This window comes from Thunnus maccoyii, chromosome 23, assembly GCF_910596095.1.
Source record: "Thunnus maccoyii chromosome 23, fThuMac1.1, whole genome shotgun sequence".
Classification (NCBI taxonomy): domain Eukaryota; kingdom Metazoa; phylum Chordata; class Actinopteri; order Scombriformes; family Scombridae; genus Thunnus; species Thunnus maccoyii.
In genome coordinates this window covers 17,735,294-17,762,916 of record NC_056555.1, presented here as the reverse complement: position 1 = coordinate 17,762,916, position 27,623 = coordinate 17,735,294, and the positions used below count along the sequence as shown (strand labels likewise).

The 27,623-nt window shown below is 41.0% G+C and overlaps 1 protein-coding gene across 1 annotated transcript; it reads left to right on the top strand.

Moving 5' to 3' along the window:
- The first annotated feature begins 3,001 nt into the window (after nt 1-3,001).
- gnai1 (guanine nucleotide binding protein (G protein), alpha inhibiting activity polypeptide 1) lies at nt 3,002-20,648 on the top strand. Its single transcript, XM_042403489.1, has 9 exons — nt 3,002-3,477; nt 11,797-11,839; nt 13,636-13,777; nt 14,028-14,185; nt 16,613-16,741; nt 17,989-18,118; nt 18,335-18,488; nt 18,597-18,824; nt 19,353-20,648. The coding sequence occupies exons 1-8, from the start codon at nt 3,360-3,362 to the stop codon at nt 18,785-18,787; spliced, it is 1,065 nt and encodes a 354-aa protein (XP_042259423.1). The 5' UTR covers nt 3,002-3,359; the 3' UTR covers nt 18,788-18,824; nt 19,353-20,648.
- The last annotated feature ends 6,975 nt before the right edge of the window (nt 20,649-27,623 follow it).

Below are 27,623 nucleotides of genomic sequence, written 5' to 3'. Positions count from 1 at the left end.
CAGCCCCACCATTTCCTCACTATTCACTGCACACTCAGTACAGAAGGCCCCACTTACCTGGATAAAACTCAATGTGTGTTTAATAAACCGGTTTTTATAATTCATCTGAAACGATCACCATACACACAAAAGACAGGGTTACATGTTTTTTCATGGCCTATTTAATCATGTGGTTGAATAAGTAAATAAAACATAAAAGTAAGTGTACTGATGATACACAACCACTTACCAATTGTTGTACTTTCTTGCATTATGTATACATATGCATAAACATAGCCTTACACAAAAAAAACATGTGTAGTTTACAGCTGAAAGAAGAATCCTTAAAAGGCATTTCATAATGTAAGTATAAGCAGAGCTAAATCTTTTATAACCAGGAACACTGTCCTTTTCTGAGAACCTGAATGCACTCCATGTCTGTGGTATTTCTGTGCAGACAAAATGACATAACCTTTTTTGCCTAGGGGATACATCCTGTGTCTCTTGTTATCTCAAACCTGGAAGAGTGCCCAGGTAACAAAGAGGGAAACCTCCAGCCAAGCATAGGATTGAAATGGAAAGGTCACCACCACACATTTGCATGTACTCCCAAAAAGCCACATTTGAATTGAAAATTGCATGTAAAGGCAGGGACGTACTGTTTACCCCACAGGGACTTGTGAGGAAAACTTTGAAGTGAACACCGCCAACCTTTTAGACTGACTGTTGACTCTGGAGACTCACACTTGACTTTGTCCGACAGGCTAAATTATTTAAACCACAAACAATGGTCCTGCACAGCTATAGGGGACTAACACTGACACTGTTAGAGGTTTGGTTCCCGTTGGAACAATATGTGCTAATAATTTACATAGTAGTAGTAAATAAACAGGTGATCAGATATTAACCTTAATCCTACCAACTGGGGTACCTGCAGACCCCAGAGGTATACTTTCTGTCATATCTCACAGGTGCTTTATTCTATCATTCCAATTTTTAATGACTTTGTTGATTTGTTCCTAATGACTTCATATCAGTGTTTTCTGCTTCTGTTTTCAATATTACTTTTTAAAAATACCAATATATTGGGGTCCTGGGGGACCCCAGTCAAAAGCACTCAATTTCACCTGTGCAGTTTTAAGGGGAACTGTTTAGTGAATTTATGTTTGCCACGGGTCCTAATTTAAAGTATCACACACTATCGAGTGGACTGGGGAACACCAGGGACCCCAGTCGATGTATGTTAGATATATTGGTAGGATGAGGGTTGATGTGCAGTAAGCCCATGTGTATAATACTGTGAATATATCAAATATATTCATATATGTTTTTTATAATTGGATATGATTTCCAGCTATCGAAACTCACAAGGCAAATAATTAGCAAGTTTACTGTTTATCAAAGTCACATGATGTATGTGAAATTCATAGAAGCTACTATACGGGTGGCAGTGAGTAAAGCTCTGGTTTGCAGGTTTTAAATGTGTTCTGTTACCAAGAAGGCGTTTCCGGTTGGGCGTCTATCTTCAAAATAAAGGCATTAGAATAATAAATTGTCACACTCCAAATTCTCATTTATATGATTTATATTTTATGAAAATACAATAGCATGTCGTTTTTGGTTTTTTGCTTTTGTTTTTGTTTTTACCAGCAAAGGCTTCATAGACTGAAAATCAGCCAGTGAACGCACTGTAACAATTCATCCTTTTTGTTGCTGCATACAGAGGGTGCATGTATTATGTAATATCCTTATGCTGGCCTGCATAAGAAATGTCACACTTGTACCATTTGGTGGTCCTGCTGTGATTTTTGTTTTCAAACCACTTGGATGTGGTTGAAATGTTAGTGTGCTGCTTTACAGGTTCACAGGAGTAGTGAGTAGATATTTTGTGTATTACCAGTCAAATATTTCCTGTATTATTTATATGATCCAACCCTATTCTCTGTTTGTTTTAAAGTAGAATTTGTCATTGTAACAGGGTATAGACCATATAGAATAGGTATTACCACAGAAAAAGGGTATTGCAGAGAATGTAATATTAGTCTTTTTGAGTACTAGATTTGTGTAACAGCAAATAAAAAGGTACTAGATGATCAGATTATTATTCATATGCAGTAGGCTCATATATTAACACATTATATATAAAGTGTACACGTGTATTATGTCATTTGTAATGTAATATGTGATGTAATTCTTATAGGGGCCTGCACATGAAATGTCACACTTGTACCATTTGGTTGTCCTGCTGTCAGTTTTGTTTTCAAACCACTTGGATGTGGTCAAGTGTTCATGTGTTGCTAAATTACAGGTCCTTGGGGGTATTGGACTGGGCTGGATTATCTATACATTGCATTGGGTCAGAGCCCGGGGGCATCAGCCAATTTGCCATGCTGGGGGCCACCAATGTGAAAAAAAAGATATATATATAAAACATAAATAGTTTTTCTTTTTTTTTGTAAATGAATACAAGACAGAATAACATGATGATCTTTTTGTCTCACTGCTCAGCCACACACACTCCATCCACCGACTGAATGATGTGTTGATGTGTATGTGTGTGCAACCAATCATGTGTAACGAAAGACAGTGATCATACCATCAGGATAAAAACGGACAGGAAGGGCGCCATTTTTAGTATTTTTAACACTGGCCTGACACTGTTTTCAATAGTTCAATGTAAATAAAGCATCCAATACACATGTGTAATACTGTTTTTTTACATTACTTAAGGTTTTTATACCAAACATAATGTAAAATTATGGTATTCTGGAATTTAAAAGGTTTTCTCATTGAATAGTTAAGTTATATATGTGCACACCAATCATAGGTCAAAACATTGCTAAATTTGGCTGAATTATAAAATCCAGAAGTAACACTAAATGAGCCGTTTGGGAGTAGATAGAGCCGTTAATGCTGAGCTGAGCCAAGTGATCCGATTCACTAAAAAGATCCGCTAGAATGAGGCTTTTCTTTTGAAGAAACTAGACCGGAAGTATCGTTATTGTTGCAGAGCGCAAGCACAGCTCTCTCAGCCTCTCATACAATACTAACAGTCGCCGCAACGAATGGAGGCGAACGGGTGGGAGAGACATCACCAAGGAATTGTTTCTCTATCAGAATAGCTTTACCTCGGATGCAACGAGGAATTTAACCCGAAAACATTTCAGCAGGCAGAAGAAACGCCACACTTTTTTTTTCTTTTTGAAAAGTCGAATCGTTTCCCTTTTTCCCCCCTCCGAAGAGATCGATTGCCTGTCATTTAAAAAAAAGGGCGTGTGTGCTGGGTGAAGGCAGTTTTAACCATTTAATGTGGGTATATATGGTGTTTTAGATATATATATTTTTTACACCATCTGGGTCTGAAGGACACAGAGTCGAGGATGGGATGCACACTGAGCACAGAGGACAAGGCGGCGGTGGAGCGCAGTAAAATGATCGACAGGAATCTGCGGGACGACGGGGAGAAGGCAGCCAGGGAGGTCAAGCTGCTGCTGCTCGGTAAGATGGGGGGACTCGGCCTTTAAAAAAAACATACACACGCACACACACACTGGCGTTGATGCTCTTTTTTTTTTTTTTAGTTCATAGTCAGTGTTCAATTGTGTTAGTAGTGAACTGTGAAAGAGTTTCAATTCCGCATCGCTAGCACACTCTCCTTTTTGCTAGCTTCAGTTAATTGTCAACTGTCAACTCTGCTGGTCCCTGAAGGCAACATACTGGGCACTTATTGGCCAAAATATCAGAAATACAACCCCTCAAGTTGTCTTTAACTATGTTTTAATTCATTGTAGTAACGTTAGTCACAATTACATACATAGTTTCTCTCTTTCCTTTCCCCCCCTCCTGTTGGCATTAGATTCATTCAGCCGTCTCTGTAGACCATTTGTATTGACTAAATCCTTTCAACAATGGCACACTTCCTCTCGTCCAGTCCTGTGCAATGCAGTGAAAATAGGCCTATGGCTCATTAGGGGCCCAGGCCTAACTGAATGTGACTGAAAACTTTGAGTCCAGTCATTTTAGGATGCTTAAAGGTTCATTACCTGTTTTTTTTTGTTTTTTTTAGCTTCCTGCTGTGATGAATGGGTGTAAAGTTCTCCTGTGTTTGTAAGCCTAATTGTATGACTTATTGTCTTGTTCTCATCTCAAGTTCAAGAATAGCAAAGGTACAGAGATGTTGTCTTTAAAGGGCGACAGTATAAATGCAGGAGATTACAATAATGACATGGTAAGTATTAAATCTGATTTAGTTTTCAGGTAGAAGCTGCATAAACAAGAGCAGAAAATAGCTGGCATTTAAACTAAATTGCCATTATTCAACTTAAATAACTAAGCAGCTTACTTGCTGATGTAGGGATAGTTGCCTCTTGACCCTTTCATTACTCTCAGTAATTGCTAATTTTGACTGACCTTTGTATACCAAACCATATCCCTCTGGTGCTTGACTACAGCCTAAAATAATCCACCAAGTATAGGCTATTATTTTTGGTAAATTGATATATCCCGTTTAAAATCTACCACAGGGATGTATCATTCTGGCACAGAACATCCACTGATGTCTTTTCTACTTCACTATTGTCATTTCTTGCTTTCATTGCATGTGTTTTGTCATTTCCCAGCTCCCTTGTTTGCACAATAATGAGAATTGCTTGCATTTGAAAGCCAGCCATGTGTAAATTAATGTCATTACTTACATGTGGGGAAACACTGTTATCCTTGTAAATAGAGACCGCAGCTGAAAAACTTTTCCATCAAGCCCTTAGGTGCCTAGCTTTGGGAAATGTTGACATGCACACACATGGTATGTGGGTTACCAGGACACAAAGTCTGAACCCAATACCAATAGCAAGCAAACACCTGACTGACAGACAGCACAGAATAAGAGCTTTTCACAGCTTTTGTGTGCTTGTAAGCTTGAGCGAGATAAATATGATTTCTTCATGTCCTTTGCACACTTTAACAGCACAGTTTCAACTATTTTTTTATCGCCATTCACTGGATTACACATCGTCAGTTCACATTCTTTACATACATTTCTTGAAAAATGTAGTGTGATGTTAGTATTCTTGCGTTGGAGCAACTATGGTACATATTTCTTGTTAAAGGTAGACTGCATTCCTCAGGTGCTTGGAGGCCAGATGTGGCTTGCTGATTGAAAGCAAGCAAGTTAGGTCAAGTTTCTGCTATGCTGCTGTAGGGTGGAATCAGCATTTCTCTTGACACAAACCACGCAGCTCCTCCTCCTCCTCCCAGTTTTTCGGTCAAATCATGTCACCTCAACTTTCGAGCGGCTGTCGTCGTCGTGATAGTTGCGTGCCAGGTCGTGGCGGTACCACGTGCGGCTGCTTTGGCACCGTTCCCTGCCATTTGTGTTTGATCCACTCAGCGTGGTAGCCAGGTAACACACTCAGCCTCTTCAGGTTACTGCCTGAAGTGACACACACACACACACACACACACACACACAGACAGACAGGCAGGCTGGGACGCCAGGAGAAAGGAAAAGAGGGGGCCAGTAAGATGAGAACCGTGCTAATGACTGAAGCATTAAAAATGAAAAAGCTCCACTGCAGTGAAGGAGGGTGCTTGAATTAAGAGTTTGAGTTGTTTACTTTGGGGATGAACAGTCACTGAAAAGACACTGTTTCGGAGTTGTTGATTTGCAAGCAGTTTTCTCTAAACCCACACCCTGTCAACAAAGATAAAAAAGTCAATAAAAACATGTGGCTTGAGAGTAAAAGGCTGGCAGGGCTGGAGAAATATGATGCACGCCACTAGAAGAAAACATTCATCTCATGGAGGTGACCCCCCACCAAATGATGCCATGTGTAGATATTTGTGCATACACTAAAGCTTCGCTGATTTGGTAGGTGGCAAGTTCATGCGATGACCACCTGCTTCTCCAGCACTGTCCCAAAAATGATAATCACAGGCTTATGTGAGCTCTCCGTCACTGGCATGAAATCATTCCGCTGACGTAAAAAAAAACCCTCAATTTGCATGAAAAATGATTTGAATCTTTGTGAGTCGGTGTGTGTGTGCACGCTGTGAAGTCCGTACCAGCTGGCAGGCTCAGGTGTCTTTTGCAGAGGCAGGGAATGTGATCTTTTTCTTTCTTTTTTTTTTTCCTGAAAACTGAACATATTTCTCATTTAGCTCTTTGTCTTTATTTGGCTCTCGTTTTATTTCCATCATCTCCAGGACCCAATTATCCTACTATTCATATCTACACGCTAAAATAGATTACAATCTCCTCAACCTAATTACTCTCTTTCTATAGCTGTCATGCAACTGTGGGAAGATTTTATTAATAATCGTCGGCCTTTGCCTAACGTTTGTCATTCCCTTCTTGTTAATGTTTTCCATATTTTTAAAAGGATGCATGTAACTAGCGTTGTCAAACATGTAGTGCAGCATGACGGTGTGTTATTCATCTTAGTGACGTTAAATATGGACAGCCAAAGTAGTTAACTTGTTCACATTCTTCGCTGTAAACATCATTAGACGTCCCATATTTCCCCAGAAATATGAGCGCCGCTGCTAAAATTTCACACGATCATTAGTATCAGTGGGCTACTGATGATCTTCACTAGCACACTGTGCGAGCACAATAACACCCTACATTATAGTGGAATTGTTTTGAGTCATTAACTAGTGCATCAAATCCCAGAATCCTCCCTCTCCTCATTCTTCAAAGGAGATCTAAGAGAAAGGCGCTGTTGTAAGAGTAGAATAGCTCCTTTTAAGGATTGGGCAGCGCGTAATTTGTGTGGTTGAGCGAACGGCAGAAAAGTGACAGTGAATGCGAGCGGAGAAGAGAAAAAAGGTTAGCATAGAGTTGTCATTATGGCAGTAAATGTGCAGTACAGGCTCCAGTGTGTCAGTTAATAAGTGCTGCAGCTTCTCAAGACCAAGAAAAAGTCTGTTGTTTCCCCAACCGCTGGAAAAGTGAAGGTCATTAGCCCCGAAGTTAGCGACAGTGCGTTAGCCTAACCTGACAAGGCTCACTTAAGGTGGACTAAGGTGGAGCAGCTTTTGTCAGTCTCAGCCGCTTCTAAACAGAGAACGGAGAAATGTCTGGTTGCCGAGTCTCTGCCAAGTTTTACCTCACAGTCAACCTAGAGGAAACACTGGAATAGTTCAAGTCCGTGCCAGCGTGTGTGTGTGGGGAAACAATCTTTTAGCTATCGATCCGCTTGTTGGCAGATCGATCCTTGTGATTTAGCGTGGTCATTTCCTCTTGTGGGTAGCACTGCTCGGAGGCTCCTGGAATCCTTCATGAGTGACTCATACTTAAATCCCCCACCCCACCCCCCCGGAGGGAGAGGGAAAGAAGAAGAGAAAGAAAAAAGAGAAGAAGAAGAGGAATTGGACGATGAATGAGAGGAAGAATACGTCATAAAGGGAAAATGACTGCAGGGGACAGAGAGAAATGTAAAAGAGGAGGAGAGATGTATGCAACAGAATTAGAGTGGACAACTGAGAAAGTGAGGCGTGGATGTCGGGGTTGGGCTTATGCTGCTAATGTAGCATCACTAATGTGGTTAGCACATTGTGCCAAACTTGATAAGCCCTCTTCAAGCTCTTGGACTGCTCACCTCAAAGTGAAAGCGTTAGGCCGGCTGCCCGACCTGGCCCTAAACCTCCTGACAAATCTATCTTCATACCATGAGTCGAACTCTGCAGACATCACGACGTGCATTTTGAAGCGCATATCAGTTTGCACGCAAGCACTCGTCGTCGCTAATTCTCCAAGAGAATTAGCAGCGACATACGGTTAATCTATAAACGGAGAAGGTCCAGGCATGGTAGCCGTTTTAATCACATTTCTCTCCTCACTGCGATTGTTATAAAACATTCCTCGTCTGTGATGCCTCCTCGCTGAGATCGGCCAGGGGAAGTTCCAAGAGGAAAGACGTGTTGTGCGGTCGGATGATAGAAACGCCTCTGTTCTCTGTGGAAGAAGAGAAAGAAAAAAAACCCTCCATTTTCACTGGGAGGGTTAGCTCGGATTTTCCTAAAATAGTTTCAACCGCTAGAAACAGAAAACAGCTGCTCCAGTGGTTTTGAGTCCGTAGCTGTTTTGGGGTGGGCGTATCAAAGCTGTGGGTGTGTAACATGACTCTGCATGAACAGCGATAGGTCAGGCCTGTGGTTGTGCATAACCGTTAAAGGTGTGTGTGTATGTGTGTGTGTGTGTGAGTGAGAGAGAGAGAAAGAGAGAGAGTCAAAATAAGGACGAGTATGTGTTGTGTGTTCCTCAGGCCTAGAGGCTTTGGCAAGAGCCACACCCTAATGATATCACTGGTGTTTAGAGGCCAGAGTCTAGTTTCATACATAAACACATAGCTCACGTCTCATTTATTATAATGAACACCAAGACACTGAATTTATGGGAATTGTCCAATTTTAACCAGTGGAATGCTTACAATTAGTCTGGTTTCATTTCAAGCGTTCTGCACTATCAACAGTAGTGACAAAAAATTTGTCTGACTACTGCCCGCTTCTTCTTTCTTTGCAAATACAATCCCACTATGATTCATCAAACATCAGTGTTTATTTTGGCTGGTGCAGAATCTGGCTTTATGGTACAAGACGATCACGATATCCAAGTATTTCTCAACCAGCTCGAGACACCTCATTATCATATCAGCTGAATTTCAGTAGCAGTTCACACGAGCGAAAACAAACAAGAAGCATCTTGTTTGTCTCTGTTGCATCAAACAATCAAATCTTATCAGGTTTTAGCTTTTAACATTTGCAAGTAACTAAAGGATGCAATAACTCAAAGATGTCTAATTACCTTTTGTTGGCTGTGGAGGCAGAGACACTACAGTTTATAGTGGCAGTCTAATTCATGTTCACAACCTGTATCTACAACCTGAAAATGAGATGAGCAACATAGTATATGAAATGTATCCAACATATTCAATTAACAGCTACAGCTAAGATCTGCTTATCTAAATACTGAAGGTCCTGATTCACAACTATTAAACTTGGATCAGATTAAAACGTTATGAATGAAGGAAAACGATACGAATCAGAGTTTAACTGTGACACTTTGTGAAACTACAAAAAGACACAGTTGACTGGCCGTCACGCAGCGGTGTTACAGAGAGACGTGCTTTTTTCACTCACATACAATCTCTGACTGGATACAGACAGCAGCTGCAGAGAGCACATTAACCAGAGGACAGCCAAACTTTTCATTGTAGCTGTTAAAGAATTAGCGTTAACCAGCAACAGCTGATCTAACGGGCTGCCGGTGATGTGTGTCGTTTACACCAGCAAAAGTGAGAAGCCTGCTACCTGGATGTTTTCTACTGATGCTTGCAGTTGGAAAAGAGTTGAGGAAAATAAAATAAGAGATTTAAACATATCTGGGTGTTTTGCCAACCGTGAAGCAGATCCAAATTGGAAGCAGCTTTTTGATTTGCAATGATATAAAATAGAGGAAAAACAGCAAATTCTCACATTTTAGAAGCTGACAGTAAAATCAGAAAATATTTAGGATTGTTGTTAGATAAATGACTGAAATAAACTAATCAGTTATCAGAATTATTCAACTTATTTTCTGAACATCATAGGATTAACTCATCACTGCAGCTCCTGATATGAGGTCTTTGTGTTTTCTGCTTAGAGCACCCTATCAAATGATTACTTTTTAAGGAAACACAGCTGTAGAAAATCCCTAGAAACTCTGAGAAGTCACGTTACTTAGCAGTTAGCCAAGAGTTTCCTTTATAAGGAGGCTTCTTCCTTTTTTACAGTAGCTCTTAGCACGCCTGAAGTGGATTTTAATGCATCCCACATTGAGAGACACAGCGTCTGTAGGCAAGGTGTCTTTGGCCTTGTGAAAACGGCTCTTGGGCAGGCTGCAGGGTGCAACTTGCTGATGAAAAGCAGCCTTTTGGCTAACTCTGGTAAATTTACATTTGTTCGAATGCTTGATTAATGTACTGTACGTCGTCCCTTTTTCAAATAAAAAAATAAAATTAACTGTGCCAGCTCACCGGACAGCCGTGCCCAGCAGAGCAGGCAGATCTGACGTCTGTGTATGGGACCCGCAGGGATTTGCACAGATGAGTGTTTGGCCTCAGAGCACAGGGAGCTGCCACTGTACCGTCACCTCCCTCCAGGGTGCTCTGGCACCCGAGTGGTGACACGTAATTAAAATAATATGGCCTCAGGTGAATCTCATCCAATTATACTGAAGGTGAAGTGCCAGGGCGTACTATCAGCATGCAGCTGTTGGTCAGGGAAAGTTTATAGGAATTCAGGCACTGTCTCCACTGCATTAGGATACATACATACAGCATTTATTTATTCTGTGCTCCATTTTTTATTAATACCACAGGACAGAAGAGTAGGAAGTATGCTGGACAACAAGTGGCATGTGTCAAAAATACACCGAATCATATGGTTTTGGTTTGTTTTTTTTTGGTTTTGCAACACCAAAAGAAAGTGGAACTAGATAAGGCGGATGATTTATTATGCAAGAGCAAAACCATCTTGTCTCTGCTGACAGTATCACGAGGTAACAGATAGTGGTAGAGTTCATGATATGATTTCCACTTCCCCTTTTTTTTTTTTTTTTTTCTGCTTCTAGAGCTGAGAGAGAAGCCGGAGGCATTGACTTGGGGAATTGCCACTCTCAAGTGGTTTGAAAAAAATCTTCCCTAGTGGCAGAAGAGCGTTACGTCAGTGACGACTGGCCAATTGCCTCGCTATGACCACGTCCCCACCGCTGTAATATGAGGACATTGAGAGGACATTAGTAGATCTAATGTAGTTCATGGTAATACCCATTAGAGTTCATGAGCATGAGTCTAATGAATGTGGTTTATGAGGACATCACAGATGGTTTTCATTGGTAAAGGACATTTTTTGATAAAAGGGTACTTCCAACTGTTTATGAGGGCACCAAAGCACAGTAGAGGGAAAAGAGTAGCAGATGCATAATGCATAATGGGGGTTTTTTTTTTTTTGGTGGAAGCCAACATGTCACACACATACGCTCACAACCACAAAGCCTCCTCAGGTGACCGGCCTCACTAGAGATGTCCTGGATATAAAGCAGTTGCCATGGCACTGTGACGTACACACGAGAGACCGGCAAAGCAAAAAAAGCCGTGCCGACAGTCTGATTCCCTTCATGTTCTCCTTACTCCTCTCCCCTCTCCCCCCTTCGCTCTTTTCATCGTAGCATTGTTTCATCGGTCAGCTACACCGCCATCAATCTAATTAGTCTCCAGCGTCGAGTGCCTTCCCGTCCTGAAGTGTGACACCGTGTTTTTGGACACTTCACAGCCCTGTCAATAGTAATCTATTTTATCGTTAATCCAAGCTCCACTTTAAGGCCAAGAGGCTCCGCACGGTTGATGTGAAAGTCTCGTCGCTGATGGAGTTCTAAACACACAGTCGGCTTATACAATGTTCAGATTTCTTCACACTAAACTAGAGCAAGCTTGACCACAAAATAGTCATCTGACTGAGCTAAATGCCATCAACTTATCAGTATGTTATGCCGGAACTGCCCGGAGCAGAGACCAAAGCGGAGGTTTAAAGACTCCTTTTAACTTAAACACTCAAGTCATACATAGACTTCAAGTTATATATATACACACAAACACTCTCTCAGTTCTGCTCTGGTTGAGATGGTTATGGTCAGGTTTTCTTTTTCATGGTTCATGAAAAAGTTGTTGTCGGTCGAACAATTGGATGAAATGTACTCAGCTTACAGGCAACATCAACCTTGTGAAATCATTTACACTCTGTAATAAACCCTTTTTTTTGTTTTTTTCTTGTCTTTTCCAGGTGCTGGTGAATCAGGGAAAAGTACAATCGTCAAGCAGATGAAGTGAGTTCATTTCACTACTGTTGCATCTAATCATTCTGCACGTTGAACAATAAAAACTTCTTCTTCTTCTTCTTCTTCAAGTGTATCAACAATGACTTCTCTCACATCAGATACACATTATGCCACCGCACTAGATATTATTTTCAAAAGAGTATTCATTTTCCACAATAAACAGCGTCAAACACCAATCATGCTTTTTATACCGTCTCTCCAGGTAATATTACGCTCTGTGAATCACAGTACACACAGGTACCATGCATAATGGATCATGAAGACAACCCTAGCAACATCCATTACAATAGACTCTGTCTATATATCATCATCCTCATGCTGTGTGTGTGTGTGTGTGCTGCATTTGAATTAGATTTTTCATAAACGGCCTTATGGATACTCTCATCTATCAGCAGACGTACACATGTCAACAGTACGGCAGTTTTACATTGTTAAGCAGCTGTTCTGCTGTATCATTGCTTTTTCTATTATTCATTTGTGGAAGATGTTCAGGTCATAAATCCGCCGCTACAACAGCGAGCTGAGAGAAATTGCGGTATCAGTGTGATTTACTTTATAGTAGATTCTTATTGTAGCATAATAAAACTGACAGATTAGATTTACATGTCGTAGCCGCTGACTTTCTTTATACACTTTCTGCCTTTTCTAATAATGAAAGGATGAGTCTTGCGATGTTGTTCTTATTGCCGACAAATTCCAACAACCAACGAAGAAGTGATCCCACTAACGAGTAAAACAATTAACTGATCAGTAGAAGTATTTTCCATTTATCTTGTCCCTTTTTTTTTTCCTGCAAAAACACCCAACGTTCTCCTCTTCCAGCTTCTCATTTGTGAGGATTTGCTGAATTTGTTTCGCCGACGTGATAATAAATTGAATTACTTTGCTTTTTAGACTATTAAGGCTCAAGTAAACTTCATTAGAACTGTTTGTCGAATGGTTGAACAGCGTGTGAAACCCCCTCTCTCCCCATACCTGCGCCCAGTGATTTCTATAACTTTCCAAAATCAACCTAATAGTAAGTATTGCGTGTGTAGCTAGAGGCTATTACAGCTTATACTCTTCTACCGTAGACCCCTGTTGTAGCTCAAAACCTAATAAAAACACACCGTGTAGCCTCTCTGTTGCACCGGGTATTTGACTCACTGTCCAAATGCAGTAAATACTCACTATCATCTCCAAAAAACTCACCTTCTGAGTATGTTTGCACAGTGCCGAGTTGATTTATGAAAGTATTGAATCTTCTAAAGTGTACAGCAGGAACCAGTGGGGGTTTGAGGCTGAAAATAGTTCCATAGAGACCGACTCGCACATCGTCGGTTCTGGTCTTTTGATTGGATTTGTGACAACAACAAAAACATAGAATAGTTTCATCCTCTAACCACAACACCAGCGAGTCAGACAACAAATTATTAATCGAATCTCTTTATTAAAGGTCAAATAAACCTTGAACTCTAGATAATTATTAACATTTTCATGTGTTCAGTGGATGATTTTATCCAGAGTGAAACTGTAAAAAAAAAAGAAAAAACTTAATTTCCCTGGATGACTATATTTTAAGCAACCTGAAATGAGAAGCATGGAGATCAGGGCCATTGTGCCCTGACAGTATTCTTGAACATTACAGTAAGGATGTAAGGTCAGTGTATTAAAAAAAAAAAGAAAAGTGAATTACTTATTGAAAAGATGAGCAGTTTGGTTGCTCTCTGCTGTAACAGTCCAGGAAAATTACTCCACAGCTGACCAATTTCCCCCCCCCCACCCTTTTTCTTTTTTTTTTTCAGGATCATCCATGAGGCAGGCTACTCAGAAGAAGAATGTAAGCAGTACAAGGCTGTGGTCTACAGCAACACCATCCAGTCCATCATCGCCATCATCAGAGCTATGGGGCGCCTCAAGATAGACTTTGGCGACGCCGCGAGAGCTGTGAGTGAAAGAGGGGAGGTGTGATTCGCTTGGTTTAGGGCGTAAACCTGAAGTGAAGTTGTGGTGCTTGGAAAACAGGAAGGCACCGACTCACCAATATAGTCATGACTTCAGAGGTTATTTCAAGTTGTCTACAAGTCAATTTAAATGTTTCAAGCTCGGTAGCATACAAATGTTAATAAAGACGGTCTTGTAATGACTCTGATGGTTGATTTGTGATACTGAAGCCAACCCGACTCCTCTCTCTCAGGATGATGCACGGCAGCTGTTTGTGCTGGCAGGCTCAGCAGAGGAAGGTTTCATGACAGCAGAGTTGGCTGGTGTCATTAAACGGCTGTGGAAGGACGGAGGTGTTCAAGCCTGCTTCAGCCGCTCCCGCGAATATCAGCTCAACGACTCGGCAGCATAGTGAGTCACACACACACACACACACACACACACATACATATAAACAGCAGAGGTAACTGTTGCATGGCTCGCCAAAGCTGTGACTCACCCACAGAAAAGACTCAATGGTCCCCACACACGCACAAACACACACTGATCTGTGTCAACAACTTTTAATGACAAAATCTTCCACATCAGATGACCTGAAGTTCTAAATTACTGCCAGCCCACTGCAAATGCGCAGGAAGCTGCCACCACAAACACGCCAAAACACAAGTTTGTCCCCAGTCATGTTCAGGGAGCAGAAAGCTACCACGCATCCGTCCGGACTTTTAGACTGTCAATATTTGCTTTCTTCTGCCAAGCCTGAATAGCGGTAGCTGGAGAGACTAATCTTTGACCTTATAACTCAGCGCTGGAACATTTTATGCTTTAAAGAGTAAAAAAAAAAAAAAAAAAAATCACACAAATACAGAATAAAAAATCCTTTGGTGGATTTTCTCTTTGTTGCTAAACTGTTACGTAAATTTTTTTTTTTTTTCCGAACCAGTTTAAATCTTGTATATACTGTGCAAGAGTCCTTGGTGTCAAAACAAATGATATCATCACAAGGCAGCTCCTGTGTTTTGTTAGGAGGACAGCCATTCGCCCTGTCGCAGGACGAACATCAGCGAGTTACATCGCGGGCTGAGGGAGCTGCAGTCGTTGGCTATTTTCTAATTGGTTCTTCTAATCCTGCTGTCCAGGGGCTTTTCATGAATAGGAAACACCGTTGCCAAACCTTGTGTATTTTTTTTTTCTCTCTCTCTTCACTTAATACCTCGGAAGACAAACAAAAGGCTTGTGTGAGTGTAGGGGGAGATTACTTTGTGTTTGTCTGCCAGCAACTAGAGGTCACTAATCGCTTTCCCTTGTAATTTATCATAACCTTGAGGTATTAACTCGGGTCATAATACATTCAGAGTGTGTGAAAAATGTAATTTATGTGTGATATCCTGCATAAGCACAGCAGATGTTAAAAGATTTAAAAAGCTTTAGTATTTGTTCAGAATTTATTAACTAAAACAACTCATTTCCACATTTAGGAGGTTTAAGACTCCACTACTAAGAAAAATTTAACTAACAATGTAATCTGATAATGGATTTAGACTGTACAATTGTGGAAAATGCATTTTCACTTATGTGATGCAATCACACAAACTTTGCTTAACATTTTTCTCTCTTCTGTTTTGTAATTTCCTGTTGCGGGAAAAACATTTCTTAAAACTGCAAATGTCAATTCTTTTCATTATCGATGAGCTGATGAATTGTTTGTTCCCAAAAAGTGTCAGAAAATAATAAGAAATGCTTGTTACAGTTTTACAAAAGTCCAGTTGGATATATTCAAATTGCTTTATCTGACCCAACAGTGGAAAACTCAAAGATATTCAGTTCATTATCAGTTGAGTAAACATTGCAGCTCAAAAATTTCTCATGCATACACCTCTGCTATGCGTAACTTGCATATGCAATATTAAGAAAATTGCCAAAATTTCAAGATAAACAAAAAAAATTCTATTATCTACCCTCATGTCTGCTGTTTTCATGTGAAGAGTCATATTTACAGTCACATTTACAGTTGCAGAAAGAAAGAAAAATACATCTCAAAGCTATCAAAAGGTCTGTTTAACTACTTCTAGACATTAATAATTACATGTTATTTCTTCGTAGGTTATTTGTATCTGCTTATTCTTCTCCATGAGAGTAGTAGAGCCTGTCCTAGCAGGTACTTGGCAAAACGCAAGCCAGCACCCTGGACAGATGGCAAGTCCATTACAGTGCTGACACAGAGGCAGACACATTCACACTCATACGTAGGGAATTTCCAATCAGCTGCATATCCTAGGACTGTGGGGGAGAACCAGAGCAACCAGAGGGAACGCACCAAACACTGAGAACAACAATGCACACTCCCTGCTGAAAAGACCACAGAGCTCAGATTAAAACCAGGCCCCAGCTTTGCTATGAGGCAACGGTTTTAACCACAAAGCCACCATAGCGTCATGTCTAAATTTAACTGGTGTTTTATCTGATGTTTTAAACTGTGTGGTCAGAATTTTGTATTTTAGCTAACTTTGGCGTGGACTCAAGTGTATTGCAACTGAAAATTTAATGAAAAAAAAAAAAAATCCTTGAATTTCACAAAACATGTAGTCATCAGGTCAAGGCTGAAGACAACAACGATAATATTTTGCTACAAAGAAGTTTCAAAAAACGTTGGAATCAACTTGTTTTCAACCTGAAACCAGTTCATCACAATGATTTCATGGGGACTCATTGTACGACACATGACCTCGCTACCTCTGACACGTTTTCTCCCGTTTGTTTCCTCTCTCGCTGTCTTTCTCGCTCCCTTTTCTCTCTCTCGCTATTTTTATTTCCCCCTCCTTTGCGTTAACCTCGCCTCAGCTACTTGAACGATTTGGACAGGATATCCCAGGCTACCTACATCCCAACTCAGCAGGATGTCCTGAGGACCCGAGTCAAAACCACAGGCATCGTGGAGACGCACTTCACATTCAAAGACCTGCATTTCAAGTGAGAATTTCTCTCTCTCTCTCTCTCTCTCTCTCCCTCATACAACTGGCGCAGACTAAACAGTCTCTGTGGTGTTTTACGTGATGGCTTAATTGGCTTTCCTTCCTGTTACTGACTCATTGCCTTTCATAGAAATTCCCTTTGTACACGTACAGCTGTAAATTGTGACACAATCTGTGAAGGTGTTGTACGCATCGGAGATGACTAAGTTGTAGCACTCAGATAACAAACACAGACAGGAAGTGAGGGCGGGGGGGGGATTGATTATGTCATGATACCAGAAGTTTGGCCAGTCCACTGAAATACATACTGTTGTCCAAAACACAAAGGAGAGAAATCCCATGTTCTATCAATACACACACAGCTGTTTATTCAGTCCTTTTCTATACAGCCTGTCCATTATTATCACCGTCGTACATTATAGAATATTACATTAGTTGCATTGAAAACACACTGCAGTGACAAACAGCTGTGTCAAAACCTACTGTAGGTATTTATTCTTCAACGTTTTAACGACTAACCACGAAGGATATAAACAGAATGAGAGGGGAGTGACCCGCTGAACCAGGATGTCTCCCTCTTTCAACATGTTTTGACATGTTAAATGTATTAAGAAAAACAGGCTTTTTGAGCACCGGTTATTTTTTATTTTCCTTGACAATCTGCCTTTTTAAAGCCAAAGTCTTTCCAGATGTGACTGTTGCTGTTTTCCTTTTTTAAATAGACCAGTAAGAGCTAAAAAAAAAAAAAAAAAAAGGCGGGGGTTGTTGTTGTTTCTTTTCTCAGCTCCGTGCATTTTTTTTTGTGATCGTTTCATTCAGTTTTGAAATATTTGGACTTCCTGGTTTAGCGGTCCTTCCTGAATGTGTGAAGTGTACAAAGATGTAATTCATGTCTGACTGTGTCTGACAGTGTTTATGCCACTTCCAAGTCCATTTATTGCCTTACACTGAACATTTGAAAGCAGCAATAAAGTAAACCACCTTCATGCCCCTTGGCGGAGCAAATAGGAGACAGTGCAACATCTCAAGGTCCGCTCCTGCTCTCAACCTATTTTTCAATCTGTTGTTTACGTAACAACATACAAATATTTTCTTTCTCTTCCCCTCTATCATTTACTGTCATCACTTGACACGGCAGCGCCTCTTCCCGATATTTGTTTTGGCCTTCGGGTGTCATAAACACTGGTCGTACTGTATTGGATGTAAACATGCTGAAGGATATGCTTTCTATGTTTCTTTCTGCAGAATGTTTGATGTCGGTGGTCAGAGGTCTGAGAGGAAGAAGTGGATCCATTGCTTCGAGGGCGTGACCGCCATCATCTTCTGCGTGGCCCTCAGCGACTACGACCTGGTGCTGGCCGAGGACGAGGAGATGGTGAGTGCTTCGTCCGCTGACTCACGGACAAAGATAATATCCGGCAGTCCGTGTTCATACACAGCAGGAACTTTGTTTACTGAAATCGTGATGGGTCAGAGAGGTAGAAATAAAGAACGGCTTCCGTTCAAAATCGGTCCTTGTTTATGGATCAGTGAGCAAAGCACAACGACCGCCGTCACCTTACCTGTTTTTTCTTCTTCTTTCTCCCCTCAGAACCGAATGCACGAGAGTATGAAGCTGTTCGACAGCATCTGCAACAACAAGTGGTTCACAGACACCTCCATCATCCTCTTCCTCAACAAGAAGGATCTGTTTGAGGAGAAGATCAAGAAGAGTCCTCTTACCATCTGCTACCCAGAATACGCTGGTAAGACTGGCAGCATTTTGGTGCAGAAAGTGTCCCACAGTTCCCACAAAAATCTATGCTAGTAACAAAATTTTTCCTATGTTGTGACTTCTTCCTCGTCTTTTCCAGGCTCCAACACGTACGAGGAAGCGGCCGCCTACATCCAGTGTCAGTTCGAGGATCTGAACAAGAGGAAGGACACCAAGGAGATTTACACCCACTTCACCTGCGCCACAGACACCAAGAATGTGCAGTTTGTCTTTGACGCCGTCACCGACGTCATCATCAAAAACAACCTGAAAGACTGCGGTCTGTTCTGAGGACGACGGCGACGAAGATGACAGCCTTTTTTTCTTGGTAAGGAACTCCTCGTCGTCCCTCCTTTTAATCTTTTCATCGACTGAGAAACACCAGAGCTCAACAAACCAGAGATCCGCACCCCTTTGCTCGGCTCACATGCGGCGGACATGTGTGTGTGTGTGTGTGTGGTTCTGCATCACGGATGAGGGCACATGTCAAGGTTGTGACTGAGAGTGTGTTCACCACAGTATGAGGAAGTTGTAGGAGTCTGGTTTAAAGATGTTCTCTTTTCCAAAGTCTTTATAATAATTTGCCTTCAAATGGTTTGTTTCTAGAGCTTTTAAACATGCAGAATTACAGAGGAGCATAGCTGGAGTTGACCGCAAAGATGCAGCATAATCCATCATAATCAAATGTATAATTTAATCACTGAATCTCTGAAATCAGTGTCTTCTTTTATCAAAGGCTTAAATGCATTTTCTGCTCCATTTAGATATTTGTGAAATAGTAGCAGACCCGACCCCCATCCCCTCCTCGCTTCCTTCATGTTTCTTTCTCTCTCTTCTCTCTCTTCTCCGTCCTCAGGCAGTGGAGCCAGCTTATTGTGCATCTTTGATGGGGAAGATGAGAAGAGTCGGGAGGATCAGTCACGGACCAGTGCTGTACTATATGCCACTTTTAACAGCTTTATTTATGTTTTTGTCTTGGAACATTTTGAACTAGCGTTACGACATTTGTGTAGGATGTTTGTATCATTGTAAAAGCCTCACCGCAAATTTTCTCACTTTGTTTTTTTTTTGTTTTTTTTTAATTCTCCTTTTTGTTTTTTTATTTTCTGAGGAGAAGGAGATCACATTTTCACTGTTCCTTCTGCCGCTGTCTCTGGAAAAGGAAACTTAACTGTTGGTGGAAATGCTTCTTTTTCTCCTTCCCTACAACCAAAAGGGGGAAAAGGGGTACAACTTTGAGTCCAGTTTGTTGGTACTTGTGCCTTCGCATGCCTTTTACTGCGGTCGTAGTCCCAATGCTTGTTCTGTTGCCTGCTGAATTGTTCTAAACATAAGAGGTAAACTGTTTTCATATGTTAGTGTCCCTGCTATCTTCTATGTGCACACCACTGAGCTATCGGGAGGAGGAAGATTTCTCTCTGGTCTAAAGGTACATGGGTCTCCATGGTGACCAACATGTAGCCTCCACAGTCCCCTACCCCACCCCCCTCCTCATCCCCCACCTGCCATGACAATGAAAGGCCTCGCTGGCCGATCACACAGTACAATACTGAGATGTATATTGTTACATTTACCCCACAAATCTGGGGTTCTGGTTTTTAAACAGTGTACAAAATATCCATTCTTCCCAACCATTCGGAAAATGGTTAGCTGAGGCGCTGAGCTTATAATATGCTCGAGTGTTTTAAAGTACAAAGACCAGAGTTGGCACATTTTACTGTATATTTTAATGTATTTGGAGGAAATGTATTTTGGAGGAGAGTTCATGGAGTTTTTTGGGTGTTGAGAAGAGAAAAAACTGAACCACAGAAAAGATGGTTGTATAGGTTGAGGATGAGGTCTGAAATGTTTTAAGGTTCAGACACCGCTCTTGGGAGGATCCTATCTAGCAACGGTTTGAGAGTAGAGGCTCTGTTTTGAGGATCCATGAAGCCTTTCGTTCAGGTGATGGAAACAAAGATGGTCAAGGGAGCCTGGTCTGTGATTGTAGATCAGTACTACTTTGCCAAGAAGAGCGATTTAAACACGGTCCTGGATCTGTTCATATAAAGAAACTGCCACAACTGTCAATGTATGTGTATGTTCTCCACGGATGGAGAATCTTTGTAGACTCATCTCCCTTATTTTGCTAATAAAAACCATTTACAAACCATATGATGTCGCTGTGTCATTATACAAATGTCTTTATCTCTAAAACAAGTCATTTAATTGTTGTACTAATTAGGCATACTTAATTAGCCATGAATGCACAGAGCAGGATAAGTTTATATTATTCTGCTTCTTCCCAGTCTCTTGGATATTTCCTTTAAATGTCATGTTACCATCACTTGCTCTCTTACAAATAAACCTCAGACTCTAATTTTTGTCTGTCAAAGACCTGAAAGGGCTTCAATATGCTCAAAGATCAAATTGTTTTCTTCTATCTTGCATCTCAAATGCAAAATCCACATATCTGTCTAATGCAGACATGCTTTGATGGCTCTGTATTCATGTAGTCGGACTGCTTGCCACTTCATATCCTTATGAATGGCGAGCCTGCCATCAACAGCAGGCCCAGGTACTGTTGTACACACTCTATGCATTTCTTATGAACCAAGGTACCTTGTTATCTCCAAACAGGGAGTCCCACAGAGGCAATTAGAGACAATGTTGTCAGTTCTGCACACAACATCCATCACATTTGTATTCCTCTGTGGCCTTAGAAGCTGCTTTACGTGCAGTAGTACTCAATGCAGTGGCTCGTGTAGATGGAAATTGATCATGCCTGAACAGATTTGGCCACACCGGAAAGGTTGACTTGCATGTACTGATATAGAAACCCTCTTAATCTTATTTTCCTATTCGCTAATGACTGCTAAGTAAAGTACTCATAAGGCTCTCTCCACACTGTGGTTGATGTGTATCTTTGACGTGTGTCACTAACTATTTGCATTGTAAATGTGCCATGACGTCAACTGCTTATAACATCAGTGATGGCTTCCCTTTCTAACAATACCTCTACTGAGGAAACATTGGAAGGCGGGATTTCTATTACATACACTAAAAGACAAAGGATACACCTTTAGTAATATGTGGCATAACATTTTGCTGAAGCCACTACAGTATAATACATATTTTTAGACACAATCTGTAGTTTTAGTGTCTTTCAGTTCATTGTTTTGTTTTTATGGCCCAAAACTTCACTGTTTTGGTTCTTTCTTACCAACTTCATCATTTCCAGATGTAGCAGGCAGCTGTTTTCAGCAAAAAAAAAACAGCGATAAACCCACTGAACATTACCCGCCCAGCACCAAACAGGCAATACAGACAGTTAGCTATTAGCTGGTGCGGATATTGGAGCATTTACCAGCTAAAGAGACCAATATTTCCCTCAGGAGTTAGTGGAGACCTAACAAAGCTAGAATGAGATTGAATATTGGAGTCTCACTTTAAAGTTTCAGGATTTCTTGTTCAAGGAAAGAGAGTACCAAACATTTCCTTTGACTCTCTTGATGTGAGGAATGCCCTTTTAAACTGTGCATTTAAAGCGATTCGGGCACCACAAATAATTTGCATGTTTGGGTTGTTTGCTCATGCATGATCACTGCTGATTTGCATGGGTGCGGTGCAACAGCATTAACTCTGGCATCCTTGTGTTTGAGCTTCTACTATGATGTGACAGAAAGGTAGAAGCAGTCTGAGAGAGAGAGACAAATGAGAGAAAAGAGTGCTAGGCTGGTGATGCTGGGCTATGGAAGGGGGGGGGGGGGGGGTGGGTGGGGGGCTCCCATGGGTGCTGCCAATCGGAGGAGTCGAAATGTGTGTATGTGAGTGGGGGGGGTGCATATGCTGTGGTAGATGATAGAGGGAGAAGAAGACAGGGTGAACAAGGGGGCGGCCATAGTGTAGCAGTGTAAAAGCAACATGGGTGACACTGTTGAGGTTTCTCTCAGCAATAAACAGAGGGTGGGGAGTGTGTGTGTGTGTGTGTGTGTGTGTGTGTGTGTGTGTGTGTGTGTGTGTGTGTGTGTGTGTGTGTGTAAGGGAGAGAAGGAGGGTGTAAATAGATGGAACAATAGAGCCATTATTTCAGTGTTGTTCCATCGCTGTGTTTACTGTCCACTCTCCCCTCAGCCACTTTCTCTGGGGGCAGCAGTTCACAACAAAGATAAGACAGGCTTATCAGCTCTGCAGGCATGTCGGACAGGACGCATTGTAAGACCAAACTAGACACACTTTCGGCCTGCGTTTGCACATTCCCCCACACACTGGATCCTTCACAGTACAGCAGACGTCATGTGTGGACAGTCTCTGGGGCCGGCATGCCACTAGATTATTTACGGTTGACTCTTTTATCGCATAACTCTTATATCTTCCAAGTGATTTCTATTTTCTGCTGCTTTAGCCATGCACTCTGGAGCGCCCTATTAGTGAGAGGCCACCATCGCTCACAGTTGTTTACTTCTCAGTATTTAAATGGCAACTGTACCTAAATTAAACATTTTCTCATGTTTAATTTCATTTAATGCCAAACATTTGGTCTATTCTAGGTGACATCAATCATGTACATAATTTCAAGTTGACATGTGTTTATGTACAAAATTAGAAATAGATTAGCTGGAGTGTTTTGATTTCTTTAGCCAAATCATTTATGAAGATGAATTTATGAAGAACAATATGAGAGACAAAGGGTCCTCTTGTTTCACCCTTAATAAAGTTTGATCAGTATCAGCTTCTGGACAGTCTGTCACCACTCCAATACAATGATGTTTTTCAGAAACAATTCCTCAGCTCCTTAGGATGAGGCATAGATCTTACTGTCAACAGTGTTCCTTTCCTTGGGACTATTTCTTCTGTAGAAAGTATATTTCCAGTTCAAACTAACCTAAATTTGTGCTTTATTTCAACAAACCAGGACATTGTTTCTAAAAAGACATGCTACTTCTTCATGCTACTTTTGGTTGCTCAATGCTTTCAGCACTTGAAACAAAATTCCATTAACTTTTATTAAGAAATGACACAGATGTCTCAAAAACACTGCACATAAAATCGAAACCACCTACACGGTTAGACAACACCAGGGGTGGATAAGTAAGAATATAAAATGAAACATTTTCTATGATCGATTATTCTTTGTTTCCAGCTTCTCAGATGTGAGGATTTTTGCTGATTTTCTCTGATTCATATCATTGTAAATTAAACATCTTTCGGTTTTTAACTGTTGGTCGGACAAAACAAGCAATTTGTAGATGTCACCTTGCCATATTTCACAATTAATCATTGATGTAAAAATGACTGACAGTTTAGTTGATAATGGAAATAATCATTAGTTGCAGAACTTTACTGTAAATGAGTCATTTAGGTGAACTGGCCCTTTAAGACACATTCAAGACAGTCTGTGTAATTTCTTTTCTCATCTGTGTGAAAAATTCTACAGAACTAATAACCTGCAAGGCTTTTTTTTTTTCAAAACATTTTTTTTTATGTGCTCTGTATAATTACCAGTAAGAATTCTGTTTGAAGTTGTGTTCGGATGTTATCTCATGACATAGCAGAGCAGCCATTTTGAAAAAAGCAAGTTCAGTCATCATCATTAACCCAATTAGCTTTTTTTAATGCATTTGTGTGTCTGTGTGTGACAGATTGGTTGTTTGTGTGTGTGTGTGTGTGTGTGTATTGGTGAGTGGGCGAGTGGAAGGCTGTATGAGCTTGATGTGTTTACGTCTGTATGCCACGCTCAGGGTGTGTGTTTTTGTGTTATTTATTGTGCAGGGTGCTCTATGTGTGTGTGTGTGTGTGTGTGTGTGTGTGTGTGTGCGCACACTCCAGCATGATGCCTGCTGTCTGTGCTTCTGCTCGTCACCTGATATTTGCTGGCCATGCTCATTCAGTCCGCAGATTCCAGCTTTCATCTCCACACACACGCAAGCGTACACACACTCTTCCCCGTGATGTCATTGATTCCGAGCTCCATGGCAACAGTGAGCGAGGAAGCGAGAGAGGGCGGGAGGGGTGGGGGGTGGGGTGGGGGGGATGGAGACAGAGAGATATTCCTTCATAGTGAGGGGATGAAGTTGTTATAAATAGCTCCTGATGTTTCTAGGTGTCCGACGACAGGGCTGAGGTGTTTCGCTGGGGAACATTGTGTCTTTGTCAAGTGGCAATTTCAAACCACTCAGAGTGACGCTAGTCATCCGTGGCCTTTAGGAGAAACTTTTTATCAGAAATAGGCATGTTATTTCAGGGCTTTATCAATGTGGTAGGTGGAGCAGAAAGCAGAAAGCACTGTGACTGAATGGGCTAAAATTGGCTCACAGCTGGCATGGACACCCTTATTCACTCCATTCATTTAATAAGTTTGTTATTCTTGTCTGTCCTCAATCATTCCCTTTTCTGTATCCATGTGATTAGTTTGTATTCCCTCCAGGGCTTTAATTTGTTCTGCCTTGACCCTGGTGTCTCTTATCCTACCGATGCCTGTGTTGAATTTAGTGTGTGGAGTCTCTGTCAAAGCATTTCTTTCCACACAGCAGTCAGTTGACATGTGGATGTGTGTCTTATTGTCTATACAAGTGGTTACTGACCTAGGGGTTGGGACCCCTTCGAGTGGTCACAAGAAAAATCAGAGGGGTCGCAAGATGATTTACAAGATATGAAAGACAGTTCTTCTATATGAAATAATGTTCATTTTTCTCTGATTTTTTGCTTTTTTTGAATGAAATACTGGAATCAGAGCTTTTTGTAGGCAAGATTAAGAATTGGGACGTCATTTTTTTGTGTCTGAGCCAGAAGCCATTCCAATCAAAAGTGGCAACAAGTGTGGATGAGCTCAGAGCAGTTTAACAGGGAAATACGCTTCTGCAAAGATATACTTCTAAATGTCTCTGCAGATCTAACTCTCAAAATGGAAAAGAAAAAGTACCTAACATAATGACACCCATGCACATTAGCATACATGCAGCCTGTGTAAGTGTTTCCCAGCCATAAGTCAACATACAGAAATGTTATTGTTACAGTAGCACAAGTAGAAAGAAGTCATAAAGTCAGCAAACTGATACAATAATGTGCATGTACAACAATATCTACCCAAAGTTAACTAACATTATTATTTATTGCACATGTCACATTTCATTTTTTCACCGTCTCGCTTTAAGTTATCTTCTTCTAGCAACCACCACTGTAGCTTATGTGTTCACAGAAAATGATGTTGATGTATACGTCAGTTTGCATCATCGACCTCAACCTAAAACTGAATGAGTTGATAGATATAGCTTGAGCTCTTTTGGCCTCAAAAAAACGTTATGTAACATATGCTGACATATGCAACATGTGAGGAGGATTTTGCAAATTACTCGTAGTGTTTCATTTTAAGGGATCATAAGGTAAAACAGTCAGAAACCGCTGGTCTATCCTCCTGCGTATATACTGTGGGTTTGTTTCTTTACATGTGCACTTATTTGATATAAAGCTTGTCTCCAAATAATCCCTGTTTAATAACAAAGGCTAGACTGACTGACTCAGAGCTCGTTCTCTCTCTCTCTCTCTCTCTCTCTCTCTCTCTCCCTTCCTTCACAGACTGAACAATAGTCCAGTGAGAGCAGTCCTGAAAGCTTTGATGAGGATGTTTGGGATTAAACAGTGCATTTCCAACCTCTTAACATTCCTACGTGCCCACAGCTGAGGGACAGCAAAGGTCCGGAGCCAATCACATGAGCTTTTTAACCAAACGATACCAGCCAATATACTGTATTACAGTAGTATTAACTTTACCCACACAAATTCCAATATCACGTTACCAGTCCACAAATAACTTGTTAGTGCTGCTGTCATGACTGGGATATGTCAGGCTAAATTTGAATTACCCAAAAGTTATAAGTTGTTTCAATCAGTATCTCATGCTGGGGGGCAAAGAGCACAGTCACATTCACATGGACACACTAGGTAAGAGAGGATGCTGTACTAAATTTGGAAGTTGTAACAAAAAATAACAATAGCCATTAGTAGTAATTAGGTAATATAAGAATAATCTGATATCGCCTTGGAAACTGCAGTTGACAAAACAGTCTCCATCCATTCAAGGTCCAATATTCTTGCTTGTTTTGGAGTTTTCAAACTCATCGCATGGTCTTCATTAGGCAATGATATTGGCTCAGTTTACATGGAACTGTTCATACTTCCCATTATTCTGAGCACTTTGAGGTTTGAGGTTGAGATTAATGGAAGGGTTGACCATCTACAGTTCCATGACAACTGTCATCATCTGATGAAAAGCATGTGATACAGTCAAAAGCTCCAAACTCCCTCATTACCCTCAGAGCTGCTGCCTGTGCTCAGGTGACTCAGTGGCAGGAATAACCACTGATTTATAAGTCTTTTTTATGCCGCTCCTTATTAAAAAACTAGTGCAGTGCCCGTTCAAAACGTGCCTGTTCAGAACGGGCCGACTACTTGGCCTCTGGCAGCTACTTCAATACATAGAAAAATGAATACAGTTGATGTGAGGTGTGAATGAGTATATGTACCAACAACATGAAACATTCTATTATACACAAATGTTAAAGCTAAATAATAAGTACTCTAATAGTAAATAAATGTTCTTTTCTCATTTTAAGAAGCCTAAAATAAGGGTTGCATTTAGAAATAAAATAATGTGCATCCTAAAATAAAGTGGGTCAATCATATTGGGCTCTTACATCATTCCTATTTTCTGCACCTTCAGTTTGGATTTGAGTGGGTATGTTTGCTCAAAAGATTTGTGCTTTGTCTGTAGTGGCATTTCACAATCACCACAGTCTCAGAGCATATGAGACAAACTGGTTTTGAACTACCCATGGAAGTATTTGCTCCATTTTACACACATAACTACAGTCATTGTGTATTGAGCTCTGAGCGTGTCAAAAACGCAGGTCTGGTCCCAGACATGCTGCCAGTCATGCTGCCCCTGCACGTAGCGGAGCAACTCATCGTATCATGTGTCCAAATTGCACCAAATTCAACACTGCACTCCCTTGGGTCCCTAGCCATACACCCGCAAAGTGTGAAGTCAATCGGATGAACGGTTCAAAAGATACGCGAAGGACATACATACAGACATACAGAGATTCCTACCTGAGTAAGAGTGGCTTGAATATTCAACATTTTGTTATTG